This window comes from Argentina anserina, chromosome 6 (assembly GCF_933775445.1).
Source record: "Argentina anserina chromosome 6, drPotAnse1.1, whole genome shotgun sequence".
Lineage (NCBI taxonomy): Eukaryota > Viridiplantae > Streptophyta > Magnoliopsida > Rosales > Rosaceae > Argentina > Argentina anserina.
This window is the reverse complement of record NC_065877.1, coordinates 7,699,255-7,721,143: the sequence shown is the minus strand read 5'-3', so window position 1 is coordinate 7,721,143 and position 21,889 is coordinate 7,699,255. Positions and strand designations below refer to the sequence as shown.

General features: G+C 37.7%; 2 protein-coding genes across 2 annotated transcripts; one reads left to right on the top strand and one right to left on the bottom strand.

Moving 5' to 3' along the window:
• The first annotated feature begins 535 nt into the window (after nucleotides 1-535).
• On the top strand, nucleotides 536-1,036 carry LOC126796786 (uncharacterized). Its single transcript, XM_050523513.1, has one exon. It carries the CDS (start codon nucleotides 536-538, stop codon nucleotides 884-886), a length of 351 nt encoding a protein of 116 aa, XP_050379470.1. The 3' UTR covers nucleotides 887-1,036.
• A 15,119-nt stretch (nucleotides 1,037-16,155) lies between these two features.
• On the bottom strand, nucleotides 16,156-19,656 carry LOC126798707 (short-chain dehydrogenase TIC 32 B, chloroplastic-like). The gene is made up of 8 exons (XM_050525746.1): nucleotides 19,499-19,656; nucleotides 18,660-18,891; nucleotides 18,493-18,572; nucleotides 18,078-18,231; nucleotides 17,893-17,971; nucleotides 16,848-16,932; nucleotides 16,714-16,760; nucleotides 16,156-16,574 (listed from the first exon to the last, which is right to left on the bottom strand). The coding sequence occupies exons 1-8, from the start codon at nucleotides 19,614-19,616 to the stop codon at nucleotides 16,398-16,400; spliced, it is 972 nt and encodes a 323-aa protein (XP_050381703.1). The 5' UTR covers nucleotides 19,617-19,656; the 3' UTR covers nucleotides 16,156-16,397.
• Between the last annotated feature and the right edge of the window lie 2,233 nt (nucleotides 19,657-21,889).

Sequence of the window (21,889 nt, the reverse complement as noted above, 5' to 3'; positions counted from 1 at the left end):
TTGTCCCTTGTGTCCTGTGTATTATTATCAAAATCCAAATGTCATGTGGATATATGACTGGCTGCAACATACTTACATTGGTGTTCTTTTTCTTCTTCCAAGTATGAATCTAAATGTGCAAGTGGAACCAAACGAGATCTTATGCCTGAGTTGCTCATGGCCTCATATAACTTGAAGCCTTGAATAATGTTTATCGAGTTTGAGCTTAATCTTCGCTCTTTCTCAATCATAAGCGTAAAATACATATGAATACATCTTCAATCAAGTTCAGACGACCAAGTCTCTAAAGTAAAAAGTCGAGACATTTCACATATTGAAGAAAATATAATTATAGAAGAAGAGTAAGACCTAAAAAATTCGTTGAGAGTTGAGACGCATTAGTCAACATGCATGAGTCACCAGTTCCCACCTAAACTCCCCAAAATGTGAAGTCGTTGAAATTAGGTCCTCTCCCTCCATCCCACTCTTGACTTTCGACTCCATCACATTACCTATAAAACCCTAACACCTCCAACACCCAAACAACACCCTCATCATGCTCCCTTCTCTCTTCACCTCCACCCTCACGCGTCTCACGCCCCGCCTACCGGTCCTAGTCTTCGCAGCCACGTGGACCGCTTGCCTCACTCTCACGGTGGCTCTGGCCTCTTTCTCTCCTGAGGTTGCGTTTGTCTCGGCCATTTCTTCGTCTTCCTCGTGCGGCTCGGAAGCGTCGATAAGGGTTCTGGCCGACGTTCCCGGAGATGTTATCTGCTTGCCGTCTCACCTGTTCAGTAAGTCCAAGATTGATTTCATCGTGCCTCCAGTTTTCGCGGCGGTCGTGGTAGCCGGCTCGGCGTTCCTAGTCCGGGCCCTTGGCTTGTGGGAGGCAGACGAAGCCCATTGAGACTTGCTTTCCTTCCCGCCGAATACTGCTTGTAGCAAGAAATGATTAGCAATTAATTGTAAAGAATTTTTTACATGCATATTTAGACTATCAGTTATAAACATCGCAGTTTTCAAATGTTTGTAGAGAGGAATTGGTGATTTTTACTAGCGTCTTGTTCATTCTTCTTAATCGATCTCTTAATCATTACCTCAGAATTCTTAGGGCCGGCCCTCGCCTCTCAAAATGTCTTGTACGATGTCACATAGTTACCAAGGGTGGACTTTCACACTAACGGAGTGTAGAACACGCGTTGTTAGCATGCTACCAAAAAATGAACAGTAAAAACAGAAATACCAACTATCATATATATTGAGTCTCAAATCTCAATGGTCAGAACTTTAGAAGTCTTCACCATGGCCATAGCTAGAACCATTTACACTCCGTTGGTAAAACCTCAGTACAGTTTTATACTATGAATTCTGAATTCAAATTTTAGTGAAATTTTAGTGAATGTTTGTTTAATCGAATATGTAGAAGATATCTCAATGACTATATATTCAAGGTTACCCCCATATTCTTCTCCCATCATTAATCCTCTCTCTCTCTCTCTCTCTAACCCATAACTTGAAACTTCGCAGCCATGGTGAGCACCAATATTCAGAGGATCATGACCCAAGCCGATTTATGGGTTCCTCTATGGTAAAATCTCGAATTCAATTTTAGCTCTTTGAACTGAAAAAAAAATTAGGATTGATTTGCGCACAGATGATGTCTTTCTGGGCTTGAATCAGATATTCGATCTTGTTGGGACTTTGTAGCTTTTCAACTTTCATTGGGAATGAAATTGAATTGGGATTGAGAGAGAAGGAAAATTACCAAGATGATAAAATTGAATTGGGATTCGATTACTGAGAGAAGAGAGGAATACACAGAGAATGACTTGAAATGGGATATTGCACAAGTAGAGAGACGACTTATCTCTTAGATGAAACCCCATTTCCTACATGTTTGTCATAAAATGAATTGTTTTGGTTAGGAGGGTAAATGAGACAATTTGAGCCGAATACTAGGTTGTTCATATTTGACGTGTTTTCATATAATTAAGCTCAAGTCAGGCTAAAATGTGATTTTCGTCCTTCTTTTTCAAACTCGGTTTGAAAAAGTTCGAACTGGGCTCAGCTCGGCTCATTTTATTAGACGAGTTCAAACTTAAATCGACCCGGTTTGAAACATATAAAACTAAAATTTTAATATTAAGAGATTAAAAAGAAATTTCAAAATATGATGTCATAATAAATCAAACTGGTTATTTTTTTAGAATGGATGATTTTGTCATATATAGTAAAGTATGAATGTAACATAAACATGGAACACCCTCTAGGGCTTCGAAACAATTGAACCATGCAAGCCACATAAGAAAACCCTATATAACTCAATGTTACCAGACCATCAATGAGAAAGCACCAGAACCAAAAATTCAGGATCAAAACCAAAACCAAATGTGAGAAAACTCACTTATTATCCCACTAGGGTCATCCTATTCAGAGATAACCTAGCAAGATCTAAAAAGTCAACACGATCCTAGAAGGTCCCCTCAACATGGACCGTAAAAACCGCATCGCCAGGGTTATCCCTATGCTTGGTCAAATTGATAGGTTCCACAATTGAAGCCCAATATAATGCTTGACACCAAACCCTAGCCCAAAGCCATGAGCTAAGGGAACCCACCCACCAGCTCTGCTGCAAACAACATCTGCCCACGTTACCACCTCAGATGGCCATGAACCCCGACCAACACACACTGTGGAACCACAAGATTTGGAGTGAGAGGAGAAGAGACTTGGCACACCAAACTCAGCCGGGCAGACTTGGATGCGACTCCCGACACTCCCACCTCTATCGACCACCAGTGAACTCGAAGAATCGCCATGAATGAAAGTTGCCGAGCTACCATCCAAGGAACATTAGAGATGACAACCTCTATGAATCTCACTGGGTGCCCAGATCCACCTCGAAACTGGAGCCGAACTCCATACTTGCCATGGCCGCCGCTACCTCCACAAGCCTTGAACCCGTCGTCGCTGTTGAGAAGAGCTAGGGTGAGGAGAAGAGATAGAGAAGAGAAATAGACCATCTCACTGAACAAAATTCTTATAATATAATCAAACTGGTTATTGAACTTAAATTCTTTAACTAATTATTCTAAAAAAAAACATTTTAGCTCAATCTAACTAATATTCTATTTTGAATATTATTTCTTATACAAAAATTATATTTTATATATACTATAAATTAAAAAATCAAACTTAATTAATAAACGAGCTGAGCTTTTAATGAGCCGAGCTAGTTTCACGAGCTAAACGAGTCGAACGAGTCGAATAATTGTTGTTCAAACTCGGCTCATTTTCACGGTCGGGCTTAATATTGAGCTCAAGAACAAACTAAAAGTGAGCCGAACATGAGTCAAACATGAGCGGCTCGAGCCTACTTACATCCCTAGTTTTGGTTGTGAATATGAAGGAGTTATTACAGGGGAGAAAGTGGAGAACTTTCATATTTTTGTTTTGTTTTGTTTTCTTTTGAAACATATTTTGTGAATTGGGATTGGATTACTGAGATGAGGAAAAAACTGTAAGAACATGATCTAAAGAAACAACTTTACGAATTGGTACAAGAGTGGTATGATTAAATGATGAAATATAAATAAAAGAAAAATTAAAAATAGTTGCATTAATTTCTTAAACAAAAAAAAACTTAAATCTCAAACTCTTTAAAAAATAAAGTCAAAAAGGTTTGATGTAATTTGTTACACATGTTTGATCACATGGATGGAAGCCCAAAAGACGACGAAAATAGGTGAATAAGACCCATTGCCATTTTATCATGTCGAAGTCACATCCAACGGCCGCATTTTCATTCATTCAGTATCAATCACATAAATCATACCTTGCCTACTAACTTATGTCTCATGTTATATGCAAATATATTTGTTTTCAACACTATTGTACTGTAGAAAGATTAATTTTAAAAACGGACCGTATGATGTTATCACTATATGAAGTATGACTACTGATGAAAATTCACATACTTTCGATAATGTATAAGTCTCAATCAACGCGATAAACCTTATGTAGACACTACTTCCATAAGGGCAGCCGTATATAGGAAATAATCTTAGGAAAACCGATCTTAAGATGTGATCATTACATGGAAACATAGGCCCGGTTAAAATTTCACCTTTTTTCGACGTCGTTTGGGTCTCGATCCACTCGGTCTACCCTTTGTGTCATAATATCTCCTTAACAGTAGCCATGTTACGCAAATATATATCCAATAATTTTTGCATGGCCGTGTAGAGCACAATAATGTTTGGATTTTTTTAGGCACTAGAGCTAGTTTTAAACGCTTTTAAAATTCTGAAACCACTAAACAAAGTCAAAACAAAAATAAGCGAACAATTGTCGCATCACTGTAGCGCCATGTGTATGTAGTTGAACTTAAATTTTGATGTTAAAAAAAATTAAGAACAAAATACTAGTCACTCCTTAAACTATCACAAACTCGACAACTTACTCCTTCAAGTTTCAATTTGAACTGATCACTCCTTATACTTTCCAAATTTGAGCAATTTGGTCATTCCGTCATCTTTCCATCCTATTTGAGTGTTAAGTTGTTTTTTGGATATCTAAAAATTAGATAGACTTAACACCCAACTTTGATGGAAAGATGACAGAATGACCAAATTGCTCAAATTTGAAAAGTATAAGGAGTGATCAGTCGAAATTGAAACTTGAAGGAATAAACTGTCGAGTTTGTAAAATTGTGAGGAGTGACCAGTATTTTATCCAAAATTTAATGTTCAAAAACCTTATGAAATTCATTGAAAATAGCTTCGACACCAAGAAAAGTCCCTGAAAATTAACTATGTCATTATGTGGTGTAATTATAAATATATTTACAGTTTTAATTTGTTTTTGATATTCACAAGTTTCCAAAACTTTGTTAATAAATCAGATAAATTACCTGCTTTAAAAAAAAAATCAGAAAAATAATTATAATAATTTTAAAACCAAAACCCAAAGATTACTCAAACCCAATCCAAAATTGATGACCCAACAAATCTCATATGTCTCCTTACTTTGCCCAATCTCAACTCTCCTTTTGCACCATCACCGCCCCCTGCAATAGACTTCTCATTAAGCAACATCACTAATCGGCTGCCGATAACTTCCTCATTTATCTTCCTAAGCTGGTCAGGGCGCTGGATTATCGACTCTTCCTTATCTTTCTGGGGATTTACGGCAAGGATAAGGAAGAGGGATCATAGAGTCTTAACATGGAAGAAATGAAGCCCAATTCGTCAAGGGTTTAGTTTTAATTTTGTGGATAAAATTGGAATTGAGATTTCTTAGCCATGTTAGGTTGGAAGAAGGAGAATTGGGAATTAGGATAATGACCTTGTTGGTGGCATTGGGAGGCTGCGACAGCGCTGGAGCGGAGCACATACGGTTAGGAGGACCAGAAGGGTTGGAGAACGTCGGTGGAGAACTGTATATGAGAACCAATATAACAGAACTACAGAGAAACAATGTCTGTATCTCTTAGAAATTTTACCATTTTCTACCCTATTCTATTTTACCATTTTTCCCATTCTCTCTCCAATTAAACGTTAACGGATAATTGGAGAAACAAGGAGTTTAGTCTGACTATAGTTAGACAATGAAATATATAGTTGTTATTTAGCCACGTCAGAAAGTGAACCTCGACCTAGCGGGGGAAGAATTTTCGTAGTTACTTTTTTTTTAAATGCTCGTAATTACCATTAGTTATTACATTTCTTGACAGGAGTTGAGCGTCTGAAGGGAACACTTCTACAAATATACGTACTCATCTTTAATGTTGCACACCAAACTGTTCAGGAACTGATCAATTCTACTGGAAAGTACAGAAAATAGCTATGCCAAGACAACCAGATATGACCGAATGGATAAGACGACACATTAGCCAAAAGTACTCCTCCAGACAGATATCCTGCTGGAAGTACTGGTTCTGAACTTCGGCTGCCTTCAACTATAAACCGATCAGTTGGTAGCGATCTTAATCTTGGTCCTGCTCTATATGACTATATGGCATGCTCGGTATGCATGTGTTGCCCTTGCCCTCAGTTAACTCCTTGAAAGAGAGAACAACAGGTGACATGCATATACGGTCAGTGTGACACCATCCAGTGATGCATTTGTGGTCGTATAGAGCAGTGGTTTTAAGGCTAGGTGTATACATAATACATCTAAGCTGCATGGAATCATGTATGGATACGTGAAAGTGAAACGTACGGAAATGCGGAAGTGTTTTTTTTTTTTCAAATTTTTTAGAAACGGGTACATTTTGGAAAAATCGGAATAAAATAATATATATATATATATATATAAGTTATACAAAATGTAATACCTGAGATTTTTAATCTCGTTTAACCAACACACTTGGATTAAATAATCGACATTTTTCGAATAACGTAGTTTAATACGTCGATATTAAACTACACGTTGCCATGAGAATTTCCAACGCTCTAATTTATTTTTGTGACTTTACAAATATTTTCTCATACTTTAAAAATGTTTTACTCAAATTTGTTTTACGCAACTACAATTGTGACCGTCGATCTAGTAACGTCGCATTTCAACCGTTGGATCAATTCGTAAAAATTGGTCTAGGCTTTTAGTTCTATTCTTTAAAATAAGCCCAACTTATCAATTCTTGGACAAATAACCCGAGCCCAGTTCTCAGCCCAACTCCTTTCCTTTTAACCTGGCCAATTTCCTCCCTCCCTTCATTTCTTCCTTCCTCACTCGACAACACAACAGAGAGCACTGCTCTCGTGCTTTATTTTTTGTCCACCGAGCTGCCACCATCTCTCTCATCCCTCTTCGTCACCGTCCTTGCCGGAAACCCACATGCAATCTCACCATCCGATTCACCTCCTCTTCCTCTACGTAATGATTGATGTCCATCAATCATCCTCATAGTTCAATTTCCAATTTGATTGAGAATTGAACAGTAGCCAAGCTTCCATGGATTCCAACCAGGAATCAGGACTCCGACGGCCTCTTTGTTCCTCTCATGGTAAGCCAATCCTTTACCTTTAAATCCAACTCATTTCTTTCTCAAATTTCTTTAACCAAAGTCTAATTAGAGCTATTCTTTTTCTTGTTTTTCTGCGACACCGCCACCACCTCGTTGTCGGGCTTCATCGTCGTCGTTCTTCATCCTTGGCAAGATCGAGCTGCTCCAGCGATCCATTCCCATCTCCCTTGGTAATTAATCTATATCCCTTAAAATCTCGAGCTCAATTGATCATTGATTTGTTGAAATCATTGATTTGTTGAAATCAAATCCTAATTCAAAACCATTATTTTATTGGAAATGTGCGTTTCTATTTCGTAAACTTGTGTTTCCACGGCGCTTTCAAAATTTTTATTGGAATAACGCTTCTGACCGTTTTCATCGCAGTTCTGTAGTCGTTATGCTTCAGAAGCGAGAAATGCACATTCTTCTACGTTTTCATGCTACATAGGTATACATCGTAACATCAACCAATATAGACTGATGGATTGTCTCAATAATTAGTTATAGGAATAATTGTTCAAAGTACACTGTTGGTGACAAGAAATTTCTCAAGGGCGTTTGACTCACCAAACTACCTATTCGTGGACAGGAACTGACGTGGATCGTTGTTTGTCTTGCATTTCCTTTAATTTGGACGATCGATCAGAGGGGCACCTGCAGAAAACCCTCAGATGCAAAGTCAGTATGTTTCTAATCTGAATAGCTTTCTCACAATCAGAATCACCTCCCTTATCTCTCTGTTATATCATCCTTATATTGTAAATAAATAGAAAAATATTAAAAATATATTTTGTGATTATTTGCACGTACAATAATTTTTTGACGTAAAGAGATAATTTTATTATGATATTTGATTTTTATTTTAATCTTTTTTATATTTTGTGTATTTTAATGGAATTTTTTTATATTAAAATAAATTGTTATTAATGGGAATTTGGGTGGGTATGGAAACTTATTCCCCTAAGGGTATGGGTACGGAGAATACCCAGTATCCTATAACGGGGATCGGGACCGGTACGGGAATGCAAACAGACATGGGTATGGGTATGATTTTTCAATCCCCTGACCCTACCCTCCCCATTGCCATCCCTAGTTAGACACGCATGCATTTCTTTGCGTTCGTATATCCTTGCGAGCAGCTACTTTGTATGCTCACGTTCCTTTTTTTCCCTTGCGAGGAGGAGATGAGTCATCTCCTTGCTAATGTCAATCTCTACGAGAACGATTTGTGTCGTTTCCATTGTGTACGACTTTCCTAGCGAACGATCGTCTTTCCTCGGGAGCTTCTTTCCTCGCGATTGCCTTTCCTGGTGAGTGATCATCTTCCCTCATGTAGTACATCGTCTTCTCGCATTCATCTCTTTTACCCGTTAATCCCTGTTTCCTCTCTCTCAGTTTAAAAAGAAAGTCGTTCGCCTTTTTATTTACGAGACAGACGATTGTCTTTTTCCTTTTAACTCTCGTTTGCCCCTGTCTTTCTCTATCGACATTCACAAAAATAGTATAAACACCATGATTCTAACAATATTACCGCTGCCAAACGACTCAACACTTACCCCCAAGCTACATGTTCTAATTTAAAACAATGTTACAAGTAATTCGTTCATAACGTTACCACACTTGTCATTTATCGTTTATAACACATCTCATGTACATAACATTTTTTTGTTCATAACGCTTCACACATTCCGTTCATAACGTTACCACATGTGCCGTTTATAACGTGCCACATCTTTCGATCGTTCATAACGTTGTCATATGCGTCATTTATAACGTGTCACATGTTTCAATTCGTTTATAACATTGTCACATGTATTGTTCGTAACATTCCACATACTTCGTTTGTAACATCCTCATTTATTTCATTCATAAAAATTCGCTCATAGTAAGAATAATAATAAAAATAGATCATAAGGAACTTTATTTAACATAGTTATCAACTACCAAAAATATTCAAACCACGCAGTATTGTATAAGTTTTCCTCTTTTCATAAGATCCAAGATCGCCAATTTTAAAGCTTTACATGTGTATAACCCATGCCCTTGTGCCTCGTGTAAGGGGCAATATCTTCTTCTTTCAATGTCATATGTAGACTCTGCTTGAGGTGGGGATTTAACAAAAATTCATTCATGCTTGTGTTTGTGATATATGGTTCGAGGGTTAACAGTAAATCGTATGTTGGAATGATTATTTCTACCACTAGCAATCTTGTCCGAGGTAACCATTCCAATGATTTGGGCTTCATATGCATCTCTTTCACCCTCGACTCGTGTCGTGACATCGTCCATGTCCCTCGGCATATCACGAAGCAAACTCTCGTACAAAGAGGTTTTTGGGAGGAGTCCTTCATGGAATGCGACCGCTGCAAATTGTGGATCGCAATTAACATGTCTCATTTCGTCCTTCAATCGTTCGAAGAACGACCCTAACTTTCTCTTGAATTTTGTTTAGTGTTAAACAAGGTTGCAATATCTTTTATCTGTTTTCGACTACATAAATACTGAGATATAAATACTCTACTCAATGTATCAAAATTTGGGATAGACTGTGGCTTCAGATCTTGAAATCAACCTGACGCCAACCCTGTAAGAATTGAAGGGAAAAGCTTGCACATCGGCTTTTCATTAGTCGTCTCAATGACTATTTGTTGCTCGTACCCCTTCATGTGATCTACCGGATCTGATGTCCCATCATACTATTGAAATATTGGGGTCACAAACCTTCATGGATTTTGCACGTTCAAAATATCATATGTGAAAGGTGACTTGCCAATGTCCCTTGCTATCTCCGCTGCGAGCTCACATGGTCCCGTGTGCTTACATTCGTTAATCATCTTTTCCATCTTCTCATGCCACTCCTCCATGCACGCTCTTTTTTGTCGATGTGTTTTCACGCTACTATTTGTACCCCCATTATGCGTTCCATCTATACCTTCATGTAGGATTCCGCCAGTGATTCCACAGTTGATCACGTTGACGTCCACATTTGTCATGCTATGCAACTGACACGCTTCTACTTTGCCATCTGACGAGGCGTTTTCCACGTGCAGAATACGCTCAAGTTTCTTCCGTCGCCATTTTTCTTAGTCTTGTTTCTCCTTTCGAAGCTGCTCTAGTTCTTTCTCTTTTCGTCTGAGAAAGGTAGATTGAGGTCACCAAAACCGTTGTTGCCTCCACTACCTCCCAAGCCAAGCAATTGAAACGTGAATCCATCATGATCAATCCCTGCCATTTCTTTTTAGGGAGAAGCGGGTTCCCACAGACGGCGCCAATTGTTGGTGATGAGAAATTCCTCAAGGGCGTTTGACTCTCCAAACTATATATTCGTGGACATGAACTGACGTGGATTGTTGTTTGTCTTATCTTTCCTTTGATTTGGTTGATCGATCTTTGGTAAGGGGGGGGGGGGGGGGGGGGGGTAGGGCTCGTCAATGGGCTCGTCCCGGATCATGAGTGACAGGCTCTGGCTGGGCCTTAGTACATTTAAATTAAGTGTCGGGCCGGGCCTTGCGGGCTTGTATTTAAAAAAGACATAATACTCTTATTTAAAGATTTGGAACAATAAAATAATTATTAGAAAATATTTAAAAAAAGTCACAAATATATTCTAGTTTCGAAATATTGTTGATTGACACCAGTAGATGTGATCAATATATATTTAGGGACCCTGCAAAAATTTCGTTAGCTTTAAACATGGTTTAACCGTACGTACCTACAGTCAACAAAAAAAAGGCGTTTTGATATAATAAAACTCCATTGACCGAGGCTTTGCCAAATATGTTTCCTTGTTGTGACCACGCATGATCAGTAACAAAAAATAGGTGATTACAAATATGTAAACAACTTTCGGCATTCACATCCTGGTAATGGGTCATCCCTTAGGTCATATTAGTGGTGTATTTGGTTACCAGAAATTCCGACGGTCAAACGAGTTCCGAATTAGATGAAATTTTTACAGGATCACTAAATATATGTACTGATCACATCGGCTAGTGTCGATCGATCCCGAGAATTTTCCTTCATATACTCGCTTCATAATGCGATGGTTTTATTCTAAACCTAATTTAACGGTTATGATACATTAGTAGACACTTCGGCGATCGACAACACCAGTTCGAAATATGATCGATCGACACTAGCAGATGTGATCAGTATATATATTTAGGGATTGTGTAAAAATTTCGTCCGTTTTGAACATGGTTTGACTGTCCGTACTTATGGTCAACAAAAAAAGAGGCGTTTTGACATATTAAAACCCCATTGACCGGGGTTTTGCCAAATGGGTTTCCTCGTTGCGACCATGCACGATCGGTGACAAAAATTAGGTGATTTCAAATATGTAAACAACTTTCGGCATTCGCATCTTGATAATGGGTTCTTCCTTAGGGCATATTAGTGGTGATTTTGGTTTACCGGAAATTCCGATGATCAAACAAGGTCCGAATTAGATGAAATTTTACAAGATCACTACATATATATACCGATTACATTGGCTGTTGTCGATCAATCCCGAGAAGTTTCCTTCATATAGTCGCTTCATAATTCGATAGTTTTATTCTAAACCTAATATAAAAGGTTATGATACATTAATGGACACTAGCATATGTGATCGGTATATATATTTAGGAATCCCGTAAAAATTTCGTCCCGTTTTGGACATGGTTGGACCGTCCATACCTACAGTCAACAAAAAAAAACATTTTGACATATTAAAACCCCCATTAACCGGGGTTTGCCACATGAGTTTTCTTGGTGCGACCGCGCACGATCGGTGACAAAAATTAGATTATTTCATATATGCAAACGACATTCGGTGATCACATCTTGCTAGTAGGTCTTCCCTTAGGGCATATTAGTAGTGTTTTTAGTATACCAGAAATTCCGACAGTCAAACGAGGTCTGAATTGGATGAAATTTTTACATGATCACTAGATATATATACCGATCACATTGGCTAGTGTTGATCGATCCTGATAAGTCTTTCATATAGTTGCTTCATAATGCGATAGTTTTATTCTAAACCTAATAAAAAAGTTATGATGCATTAGTAGACACTTCGGCGATCGACAATTCAATTTAAAATATGGTCGATCGACACCAATAGATGTGATCAGATTATATATTTAGGGATGCCATAAAAATTTCGTCCGTTTTGGACATGGTTTGACCGTTCGTACCTACGGTCAACAAAAAAAAGGTATTTTGACATATTAAAACCCCATTAACTAGGGCTTCACCAAATGAGTTTCTTCGGTGCGACCACGCACGATCAGTGAAAAAAATTAGATGATTTTAGATATGCAAACGGCTTTCGGCATTCGCATCTTTGTAATGGGTCCTCACTTTGGGCATATTAGTATTGTTTTCGATTTACCAGAAATTTCAACAATCAGACGAGGTCCGAATTAGATGAAATTTTTATAGGGTCACTGAATATATATACCGATCACATCGGCTGGTGTCGATCAATTCCGAGAAGTTTCATTCATACAGTTGCTTCATAATGCGATAGTTTTATTCTAAAACTAATATAATATGTATGTATAATATTTTATTATTTGGCAGAATTTTACAGGCCGGGCCTTGCGGGATTTGGGCGAACCGGGCCCACGGACCAGGTCGGGTTTCACACCTCTAAACTAAGCTCGACCCTCTACCTACGGAAAACGAGATTTGCCGGACTTTCTTGCGGGCCGGACCGGGTAAAAGCCCATCGGGCTTGCGGGTTTCCGTGGAATTTTCGGATCCGCGGGCTAAATGATGAGGCATAGGGGGCACATGCAGAAAACTCTCTGATGCCAAAGTCAGTATGTTTCTAATTTGAATAGCTTTCTCACAATCAGAATCACCTCCCTTACCTCTCTGTTGTATTATCCTTATATGGGGAGATTTCTTTATGAATATTTAGTACCATTTATGATTGTCCTTAATTTCATCATTCATGTGTATTGCAATGTGGTTTTATCATGCATTCATGTTGTCTCATTTACTCAGGTGATAAATATGACATTTATCATAGTTGTAACATGTCACGACCCCGAAATTTGAAGTATGAAACTCGAAATCGAAGCCATGAAAACTCAAAAAAACAATCTCAATAAATCTTATCGTCACAGCGTATCATTACTGATTTCATAATACAATTCAGTCGAATGGATTATTACAAAACCAATTTAAAATTCAAGCATTATTTCAAATGGAAATGTAAAATCCTCACAATCCTCACCACAAAATAAATAAATAAACTTCGAACTCTTCAGAGTATTTCGTCAATTCCGTTGATCCACACCTGCAGAACTATCCCATACACTATCGAATAGGTGCACCAGGATTGTAAACACAAACCTGGTAAGCTTTGCAGCTCGTATGAGTAAAACAACAATATAACTCGCATATAAATATAGAAAAAAATGCTGAAAACATTCAATTATAAATGTACCCATGAGTCATTGGCTGGTCCATCTGGTTGTCTAATAATATCTGAAAATATAGGTGCTCATGAGAAATCGGGCAACCCATCTGTTTACCCAAATACATTTATAATACGGGTACTTATGAGACCCATGTACTCATCTGTTACCCCTCATGCAGTACACCGTCAGACATTTGGCAACCACTTGCTATCTAATATCCAAAAATATGGGTACTCATAAGCCGATAACCCATATGTTACCTCTCATGCCAGTACACCGGCAGATAGACTAGAGCTCTAACTGTATCGTAACTGTCGCCCGGCTAAGGCTAGGTTCTGACATGCCAACACGTCCAAAGACAGGTCCGAAGACAACAAAAACGTTTTAACATAACTCAAGTTAAAACCACGTACAATACATTCCTCACATGTTATTGTACCAAAACCAAAACCACTCATGCTCAAATAATATATATATATATATATATATATATATATCAATATCTCATTAGGAAAAAGAAGTATGACAGTGCATAATATGACAACTCATATATATGTATCGAGTTTTACCATTTATACACATACACAACCTACTATATCATATACATATCATAATTCGATCTTTTAAAATAAGTTTAACTCTGAATGTAGACTCGTCATAGTGAGATTTACTCACCTTATATTCCTGAGCATAATTTCCACAATTCCGCAAGCGTATCCTTTACTTGTTGTGTCGATCACCTAGAATGGATGATAAGTGATTTATAAACGTTACGTAAAACCTCAAATGCCGAATCAGTACTAAAGTTTTACTGTTCAGCGATTTCCGGTTTTTACGAAATTATTGTTCACATAATTACTATTCATATATTACTGTTCAAATACATACTGTTTACGTATTACTTTTCATATACGTACTGTTTGCGTATTACTTTTCAAAATTTACTTTTACAATTAGTATACATAAATCACTTTTACATTTATTGTACGTAAAATACTTTTACATTTATTGTACGTAAATTACTTTTTACATTCACCGTACAGAAATCACTTTTACAAAAATTACTGTTTGAAAAATCACTGTTCACGCGCCACCTCCGGCGCGCGTGGCTTGCCCACCACCGCCCAAAACCTCTCTTTTCTTCCTCTCCTCCCCTTCCACGGCCTTAAGCCGCCTTCACGCCCTCTCACGCGCTGCCTAAGACGGCGGTACTCCATTCACCTCCTTCTCCTCCTTAGTTTCTCCACCAATCTCCACAATCTCACAAACAATCCATCACAACAATTGAATTAAACGAACCCTTACCAAGATTGAGCCTTGAAGCCACCGGAGTGTCGCCGAAGGAGCTTGAACAAGGTGGCGATCAAGACGGCGAAAATCGAGGTCCAATCTCCTAGCAGGTGGCTTCGGCAATGCGGTGCGGCGATGTCGAGCTGGTCCACGTGCCCTAATCTCGCCGACGACGAAGCTTGGACGGCGGAGGAAGTTGTAGGGGCTTTGGGACGTCGCGCGGGAGGACGCGTCGTGCTCTTGGTTTGATTTTGTGTCCCGTGCGAAGCTCTTGAGGCCGGCGGTGAGAGCCACAGCGGCCTGGGTCGAAAGATCACCGAAGGCGATTTTTGAGAGAGAGAGGGTCGGGGAGAGCTGCGGATGAGAGGAGAGAGAGAGAGAGAGAGAGAGAGAGAGAGAGAGAGAGAGAGAGAGAGAGAAAGATGAGGGCTTCCGAAATTGGAAACCCTAATTCTAAATTATTCCTTTTTATACCTTTTTCCAAAATCGGAAACTAACTTCCGTCGTTAATAACTTTTATGTACGACGTCCGATTAGAACGCGTGATGTGTCCACGAAATCGTTACAACTTTCATGAAGGAAGTTTTCATAAACGAGCGATTGAGTAAAAGTCGACTCCTGCATCGTGGAAACGTAACGTTTTTCTAATTTTAATTTCCAACGACGGTTCCGTTTTTGATTTGACATCGTCATGAAGCGAAAAATGCGATTTAATAAATTTACCAAGTTTACCAATTTCAACGAATTCATACAATTTTAACTCCAAAAAAGAAAATTGGGTTATTACATAACAACTCATTGATGTGTCGGTTTTCCACCAGTATTCATGAATCATCATTATTATCTGTTAATGATCAACATTCATGTCACCTTCATTGTTCCTCTTCATTAACAGCTTCATTGTCATCATAAATTAGATGTATTTACTGCTTGCATTTATTGTCACTTAATCGGTTGTATCCACTTTATCTTAACTTCTGATCACTAATTTTTGTTACTCCCACATACACCTATAACTCTATAACTCTATAAGAATCACTGAAATGCTCATTCGGAAGTCGTCATTGCAGGACATCATTAGTCAGCATCCATCTGCAGTCTATCCGCTTCCTCGACACCCTCATAATGTACAATGACATCTTGAATATCTAGTCGTATGACATATTTACATATACATTTCATTTAACTTGCGACTTTCTTTTAACCTCTGTCCCTTGATCGAAAGCAACATCATCGGACAAGAGGCGAGATAAGCGTAAAGTATTGGCACTCTCATATTGGAGCCATAAATAATATGCAATTCTAGCTCATGCCCAAGCCTGATGCACGTTTGGTTATTGACCATCTCACAAGCAGCAAGCTAGTTACACTATATATTGTTCAGCCATGTTTATGGTAAATGTGAACTGAGTGCTAAAGATAAACTAATGAAGTATTTAACCATAGTCCGTATATAGTATGTCAATTGAAAAGCACGGAGGTCCGGTACTGGTGCGTGTCTTTATAATAAGCAGTACATAATAAATGAGACAATGCAACTACTATCAACAAACAATAACCAAACAACAACGTGTTATAACATCGACATTACAGTTGCACAGTCGCATGCATTAGTCCCACAAAATACTCCTGCTTTGCGGGCTCATATATTGTAATAGTACTACTTTGATCACAGAGTCCAGAAGAAGCTGTCATGCTTCTCATCAGCCCTTAGTAGAAGCTCCATCAATCAATTTGTTGCTGAAGTCCCACAGTCTTTTCGCCAACTTCTCGTTTGTGGCATAGGAGCTCGGCTTCATCTCGTTGCAGTCGACATAATATTTTCCGGTCACACCCTTCATTTTTGGATGGAGTGCTACAAAGCATGTTGTGGCTGCTCCCTGGTTAAGATCATTAAACAGTTGAGTTTTACTTCATGCTTTCGACACCCTTATCTGATTGTGTAATATGGCTCATATGTATGCCGCAAGAAATTTATCTCTACGTAATATATAGCTAGACGCATTTGATGGAGATTACCTGAGGAACATTCTTCCAAATGCAAAAGGTGAAAAACCTAAAAGTTTCTGCAGATAATAGAGCGAATCAAAATTATTCAAGTAGTGTGAAAATTCTTTTCTGGTATTAATTATGCATATCTGAATGCAACATACTCATTAGAAGAGCAGAGTGCCTCATCAGAGGTGTCATTATTATTCCTGGGTGGACCGAGTTGGCAGTGATATTCACACCTTCTTCCTGCAAAGGCCAGGCACGCAATTTGGTCGATATTACCATTTTAGAACAGATACTTAAGTTCTGATTACAATCAACAAAGGGGTCCATTTTAAGTTTTTACCAATATTTTAAAAAGCGAATGTGTACTCAAGACGTTTTCTTGAGAGTCTTGAGTTTTAAAACTTAAGGCGCATAAGGCGTAAGCCTTGTGTTATAAAACATTAGTAGTTACATGTGTAAATATATAATTATACACATACAAAAAGAACAAATATACATAAGAACTTACTAATTTATTGCATTTAGATATAATGAAATTCATAATCCAAACGTTTAGATAGTTTTCCTCAAATTAAACACATTATATAAATAAATATAAAAAGATACTTAAAAAGATTATTTTCTAAGGCATAGTAAAAGGCGAGTTTCGGTGTCCGGACCGAAAAACATAGGTGTTATGTAAGTAGCTTTAAGCTGAGTTTTTTAAAACATTGGTTTTTACCACGTATAATTCATTTTTGCAAACTTTTTAATTAAGCTTGAAGTGATACTAATTTACCAGATTTGATTTGTGATTATGGTACGGTGATTAAATTCTCTATTAAGTACAGATTTGTGATTTCATTTTTACACACTTAAGTACAGTGATTAAATTCTCTATTAATTAATGTGACCACTTTCCGTTTTCTATCTATTTGTTCTTCAAATCATTCTTTGATACGGATATCTATGGGACAGTATTCACGTACCTACCTAAGGACGCTCATTGATGAACTACTGAAAATTGACTAACCACCAGTGACAAGATTTTGTGGCAGAAAATTGCGAATAATATAATTGAGTATATTCACTCAGGAAAAGTCTAAGATGCATAAGAGTACTTTCGAATCTTTTTTAACAATTATAGATGTTTTCTACACACTGCAAGAGGTAAAAACTTTGAGCTTTGAAAATGAAAGGACTGAAGGCAAAACAATTTACCTGCAACCTACGGGAGAGCTCGTTAGCGTGGAGTATATTGGCCAGTTTGGATTGTCCATATGCTCTTTTGTCCGAGTAACTGAGTATACAAGCAAAGAATTAGCGAGAGTTAAGCTGCTTATAAGTCTATTATATGTTTATAGCCATGATATGCCTTAGTTAAGTGTTAAATAGCAATGACGTACCCACTTCGATCATTGATCCTTTCAAATCGAATCCCATTGTCGTAGGTGTGTATGTGAGCAATCGATGACAGGTTCACAATTCTGCCTTCAACGCCGGTGGTTTTAGCCGTGTGCTTCATTTTCTCAAGTAGGAGGTTTGTCAAGAGAAAATGACCTGAAAATTAGGTAGTTGTCATAATTGAAATGTTACATCAACACGGTAATCTGATATCTTTTTCTATATAGAAGATAAAAGTAGCGCATTGTTGTCAACAAGTTTCACATGAGGGGAGTTAATTGCAATGATAGGTCACGAGATAAAAGGCAACTGCAGCACCCCATTATAGTAATTTGATAAGAGCTAGGGTTTACGTACGTCGACATAAGAAAAGAGTAAATAAGAAACAAATCATTTATCAAGAAAAAATTTAATTACCGAGATGATTTGTAGCAAACTGCATCTCTATACCGTCTTCTGAAAGCAGATGAGGGCAGAACATAACACCAGCGTTGTTTCTGCAACAAAAATAAACCAATTTACCGAAAATGAAGAGAAATGAATTTCACAAAGCTTGACTAAGAGAGAAAGGAGATCATGATCACATTAGGAGATTGAGAGGAAGATCAAGTGCAATGAAGTTATCAACAAATGCTCTAACAGAGTTGACTGAGCAGAGGTCAAGTTGAAGAACATCAACTCGAGCCTTCTCATTCTCTTCAAGAATGAGCTTTTTCGCTTCGTTTGCAGCCTCAATGTTTCTAGCAGCAATTATGACATGTGCTCTTCGAAGAGCCAAGATCTTTGCCGTCTCCAGCCCAATCCCGCTCGACCCACCTGCATTTCACATCCAAGATCAGCAATCTTACAACAAATCGAACAAATAAATCCAAATTCAACATAGCCCAGATTCATGTTTACTGAAAGGCATCTATAACAGTTTACTTAAGTATATGACACAAAAGACGTCGAATTTAAGGTTTCTGAGGACAAGAACTGAACAACGTTCACCATTGTTCTTTGTTCTTTGAGCATATCCTTTCCCTGGAGAAGGAGAGACATCAATAGGAGACAAAAAGGGCAAGAGTAGAAATATAATACATATTTTAACCCCTAATACCCCAAAAATCAAATGCAAGCAAGGTGGTGGGTTTATGACCCGTCTCTTTTTGGCCTGAGTTTAGATTTATAAACTCTCATTCATGTCTCTACCAATAATAAGCAAATTTATATGTTGCAGAGATTCCTCAGCAGTCTATAGTTCTATACATCGGAAAACAATTTAACACTGTGTTCCACATATTGGTGTAAGAGGCAAGTTGAGCATGAAAATCAAAATCTGACCAACTGAAAATTTATACTGCTACTACGGACAAAATTTAACAACAGGTAGAGGACACCAAAATAGAAAGCACACAAAGGAAAACGAAAATGAAGCAGCTACCAGTGACAATGACAGTGAGGTTTCTTGCATCAATCCCATTAGTGACTTGCTCAGCAGTTGAAGCTGATCCAAACCCACTTGCACCAGGCCTTCCTGTCACCAATGAGAAGAATCCCATTTCCTAAAACCACTAGATATGACCAATCAAATTCTCCAGAGAGTGCAGTAGCTATGTCACCTCAATACAATGTCAATGACCTATCCCAGATTTTTCTATATCATCACTTAGAAAAAAAAAACAGAGCATTGAGAGGAGAGAGGGTGATAGGCCAGAGATGGAAGATAGCATAAGAATGAGAAAATGGGAAAGAATTGCATGAGAATAAATATGAGTCTGGTGGGTTGAATGTAGGTAACAATAATGGGATTCAATTCTGAACTATTACCCATATATGAAGAGAATTAAATGCTCACCGGTGAAAAGCTGTTAACAACTTTAACAAACCTTCAACTGTGGACTTTTATTTACTCATCGAAGTATGATAATTAATCCCAGAGATACACCTTTAGTTTTCCCACCCAATGCCCACCTCCTCTAATGTTGTCGTGTGTTCTTTTCTTTAACCATGATAAACAATAAAAATTTACAATAATAAATTATAAAATAAATCAATATTTACATTCTTGTTGCTCTAGATTGCTAGGAAGCAACACTTCACTGCAAAATAAAACTCTTAATTTCATAGTCGGACTTCTTTGATGACTTTAGAAAATATCTTATTTTTATTTAAATTTCGTCATGATTTTTTTCATCATGGGAGCTTGTTTTTTTCTTTGTTTTTCATAGTACATGGGAATTAATATCTTCTTCTTTGTTTTTCCAATGGCTTTGCTGGGGGCTTGCTTTTTCTTAGGTTTGAAAGCATGTACCCATGAATGAAAACTTATTTAATATGTGTTTTTCTTCTTCTGCTATATACCCTTCGAGATTGGATGGTTAGGAATTATTAATAGCACCAAGTTCTAACTAAAATCTTATGTGCAAGATCTGGGAGATCTCCAGAAGAGAGAGGTAGAGTTCGTAAGGATGGAGAAAGACAAAGTTTTATTCAAAGAGAAAACCAATGTAATTCTATATCATTTAGTTTAGTATTATAAAATTTAATAAATAATAATTGTTTAACCATGGTAAAAAAAAGAGGGACACATAGTAGCTTTTGGAGAGGTGGGCATTTGGTGAGAAAACTAACGATAGTCGGCAAATTTGTATGATAATCACTAGTTGGACGATAGTACTGTTTTTTTTAAAACAATAGCGCTAGGTGATATTCAAGATTAGTCTTCCCTTATATATCAATACATAAATCAACACTGTAATTTTCATTGATATTCCAGTAATTTTGAAGTGCCGAAATATTCAAGCAAAAGTTTTAATCAGTCTTTTCAGCTTTAATCCACATTTTATAAACCATATACGTTTTCTTCTGGTTGAGCATAAACTATATCTCTGAACAATGTATTAAATGATCTATCATTACAAACTATGCTAAGATAAATTTTGCATATATACCAGCTTTGTGTTTCATGATATTAGGTCAAATATAAATGATCGAAAATACTACTTGTCATGTTGGGGTGTAATGAACTATCGCAAATATCGAACTACCTACGGATATGCCGGACCAATTCACAGCAGATACTCATGCAGAGACTTCTAGTTTTTTCTTTTCACCATCAAATGCCAAAAGAGATCAATGAAAGTTCATTCATGACATAGGAAATGGTCCATGCTCACTTGAATATAATCAAAGAGTGGAAGTGGACGTGCATAATCATTACGCTAAGTGGACGTGACAGGTTCGGTCATGTGAGCCATTAACCCAGAAAACCGATTAATATTATTACCAAAAAAACCAGACTAATATAAGAGCCGGTCTCTATAATTGATTATGGGATCCAATCTTGCTGTAGCTAATAACTAGAAGTCTAGAACTCTCTAATATGCATGCGCGCGCGCATGTTCATCTTTTTCACGTCGAGTATCCCTTCCATTTGTTATAAAGAAACTCGCTATCGGCACGTTCGACTAATCTATTTCTTGTATTAATTTTTTTTGGGAATTTCACATCCATTTGTCTTTTGACTTAATATCGACGATGATGATATATAGTTTTCGAATATCAGCTATTCGTTGCCAATCGTTAAATAAAGGTTGGTTAATAAAGTTCTCACATGCAGACGTCGTCGTTGGACTTGCGTTGATGGCCGGCATCAGTTGCGCGCTTCACTTGCTTGTTCATATATATTGATTTCACATGCAGTGCATCTCTCACGAAGTCACATCCAATTAAGAGAAATCGACAAATGCATACCCTGCCCGACGGCGATTAAAGAGCCGGGACTACTAACTACTTAATTACCAACTTCTCCGGTAACAAGCTATTATGGTTA

Coding starts and splice junctions, on each gene's coding strand:
- LOC126798707 (XM_050525746.1), bottom strand. CDS start 19,616: ATGGGATTCTTCTCATTGGTGACAGGAAGGCCTGGTGCAAGTGGGTTT. Junction 18,573..18,659: donor CTTCCTCTCAATCTCCTAAT/GTGATCATGATC, acceptor TTTTTGTTGCAG/AAACAACGCTGGTGTTATGT. Junction 16,933..17,892: donor AGCTCTCCCGTAGGTTGCAG/GTAAATTGTTTT, acceptor TGGCCTTTGCAG/GAAGAAGGTGTGAATATCAC.
- LOC126796786 (XM_050523513.1), top strand. CDS start 536: ATGCTCCCTTCTCTCTTCACCTCCACCCTCACGCGTCTCACGCCCCGC.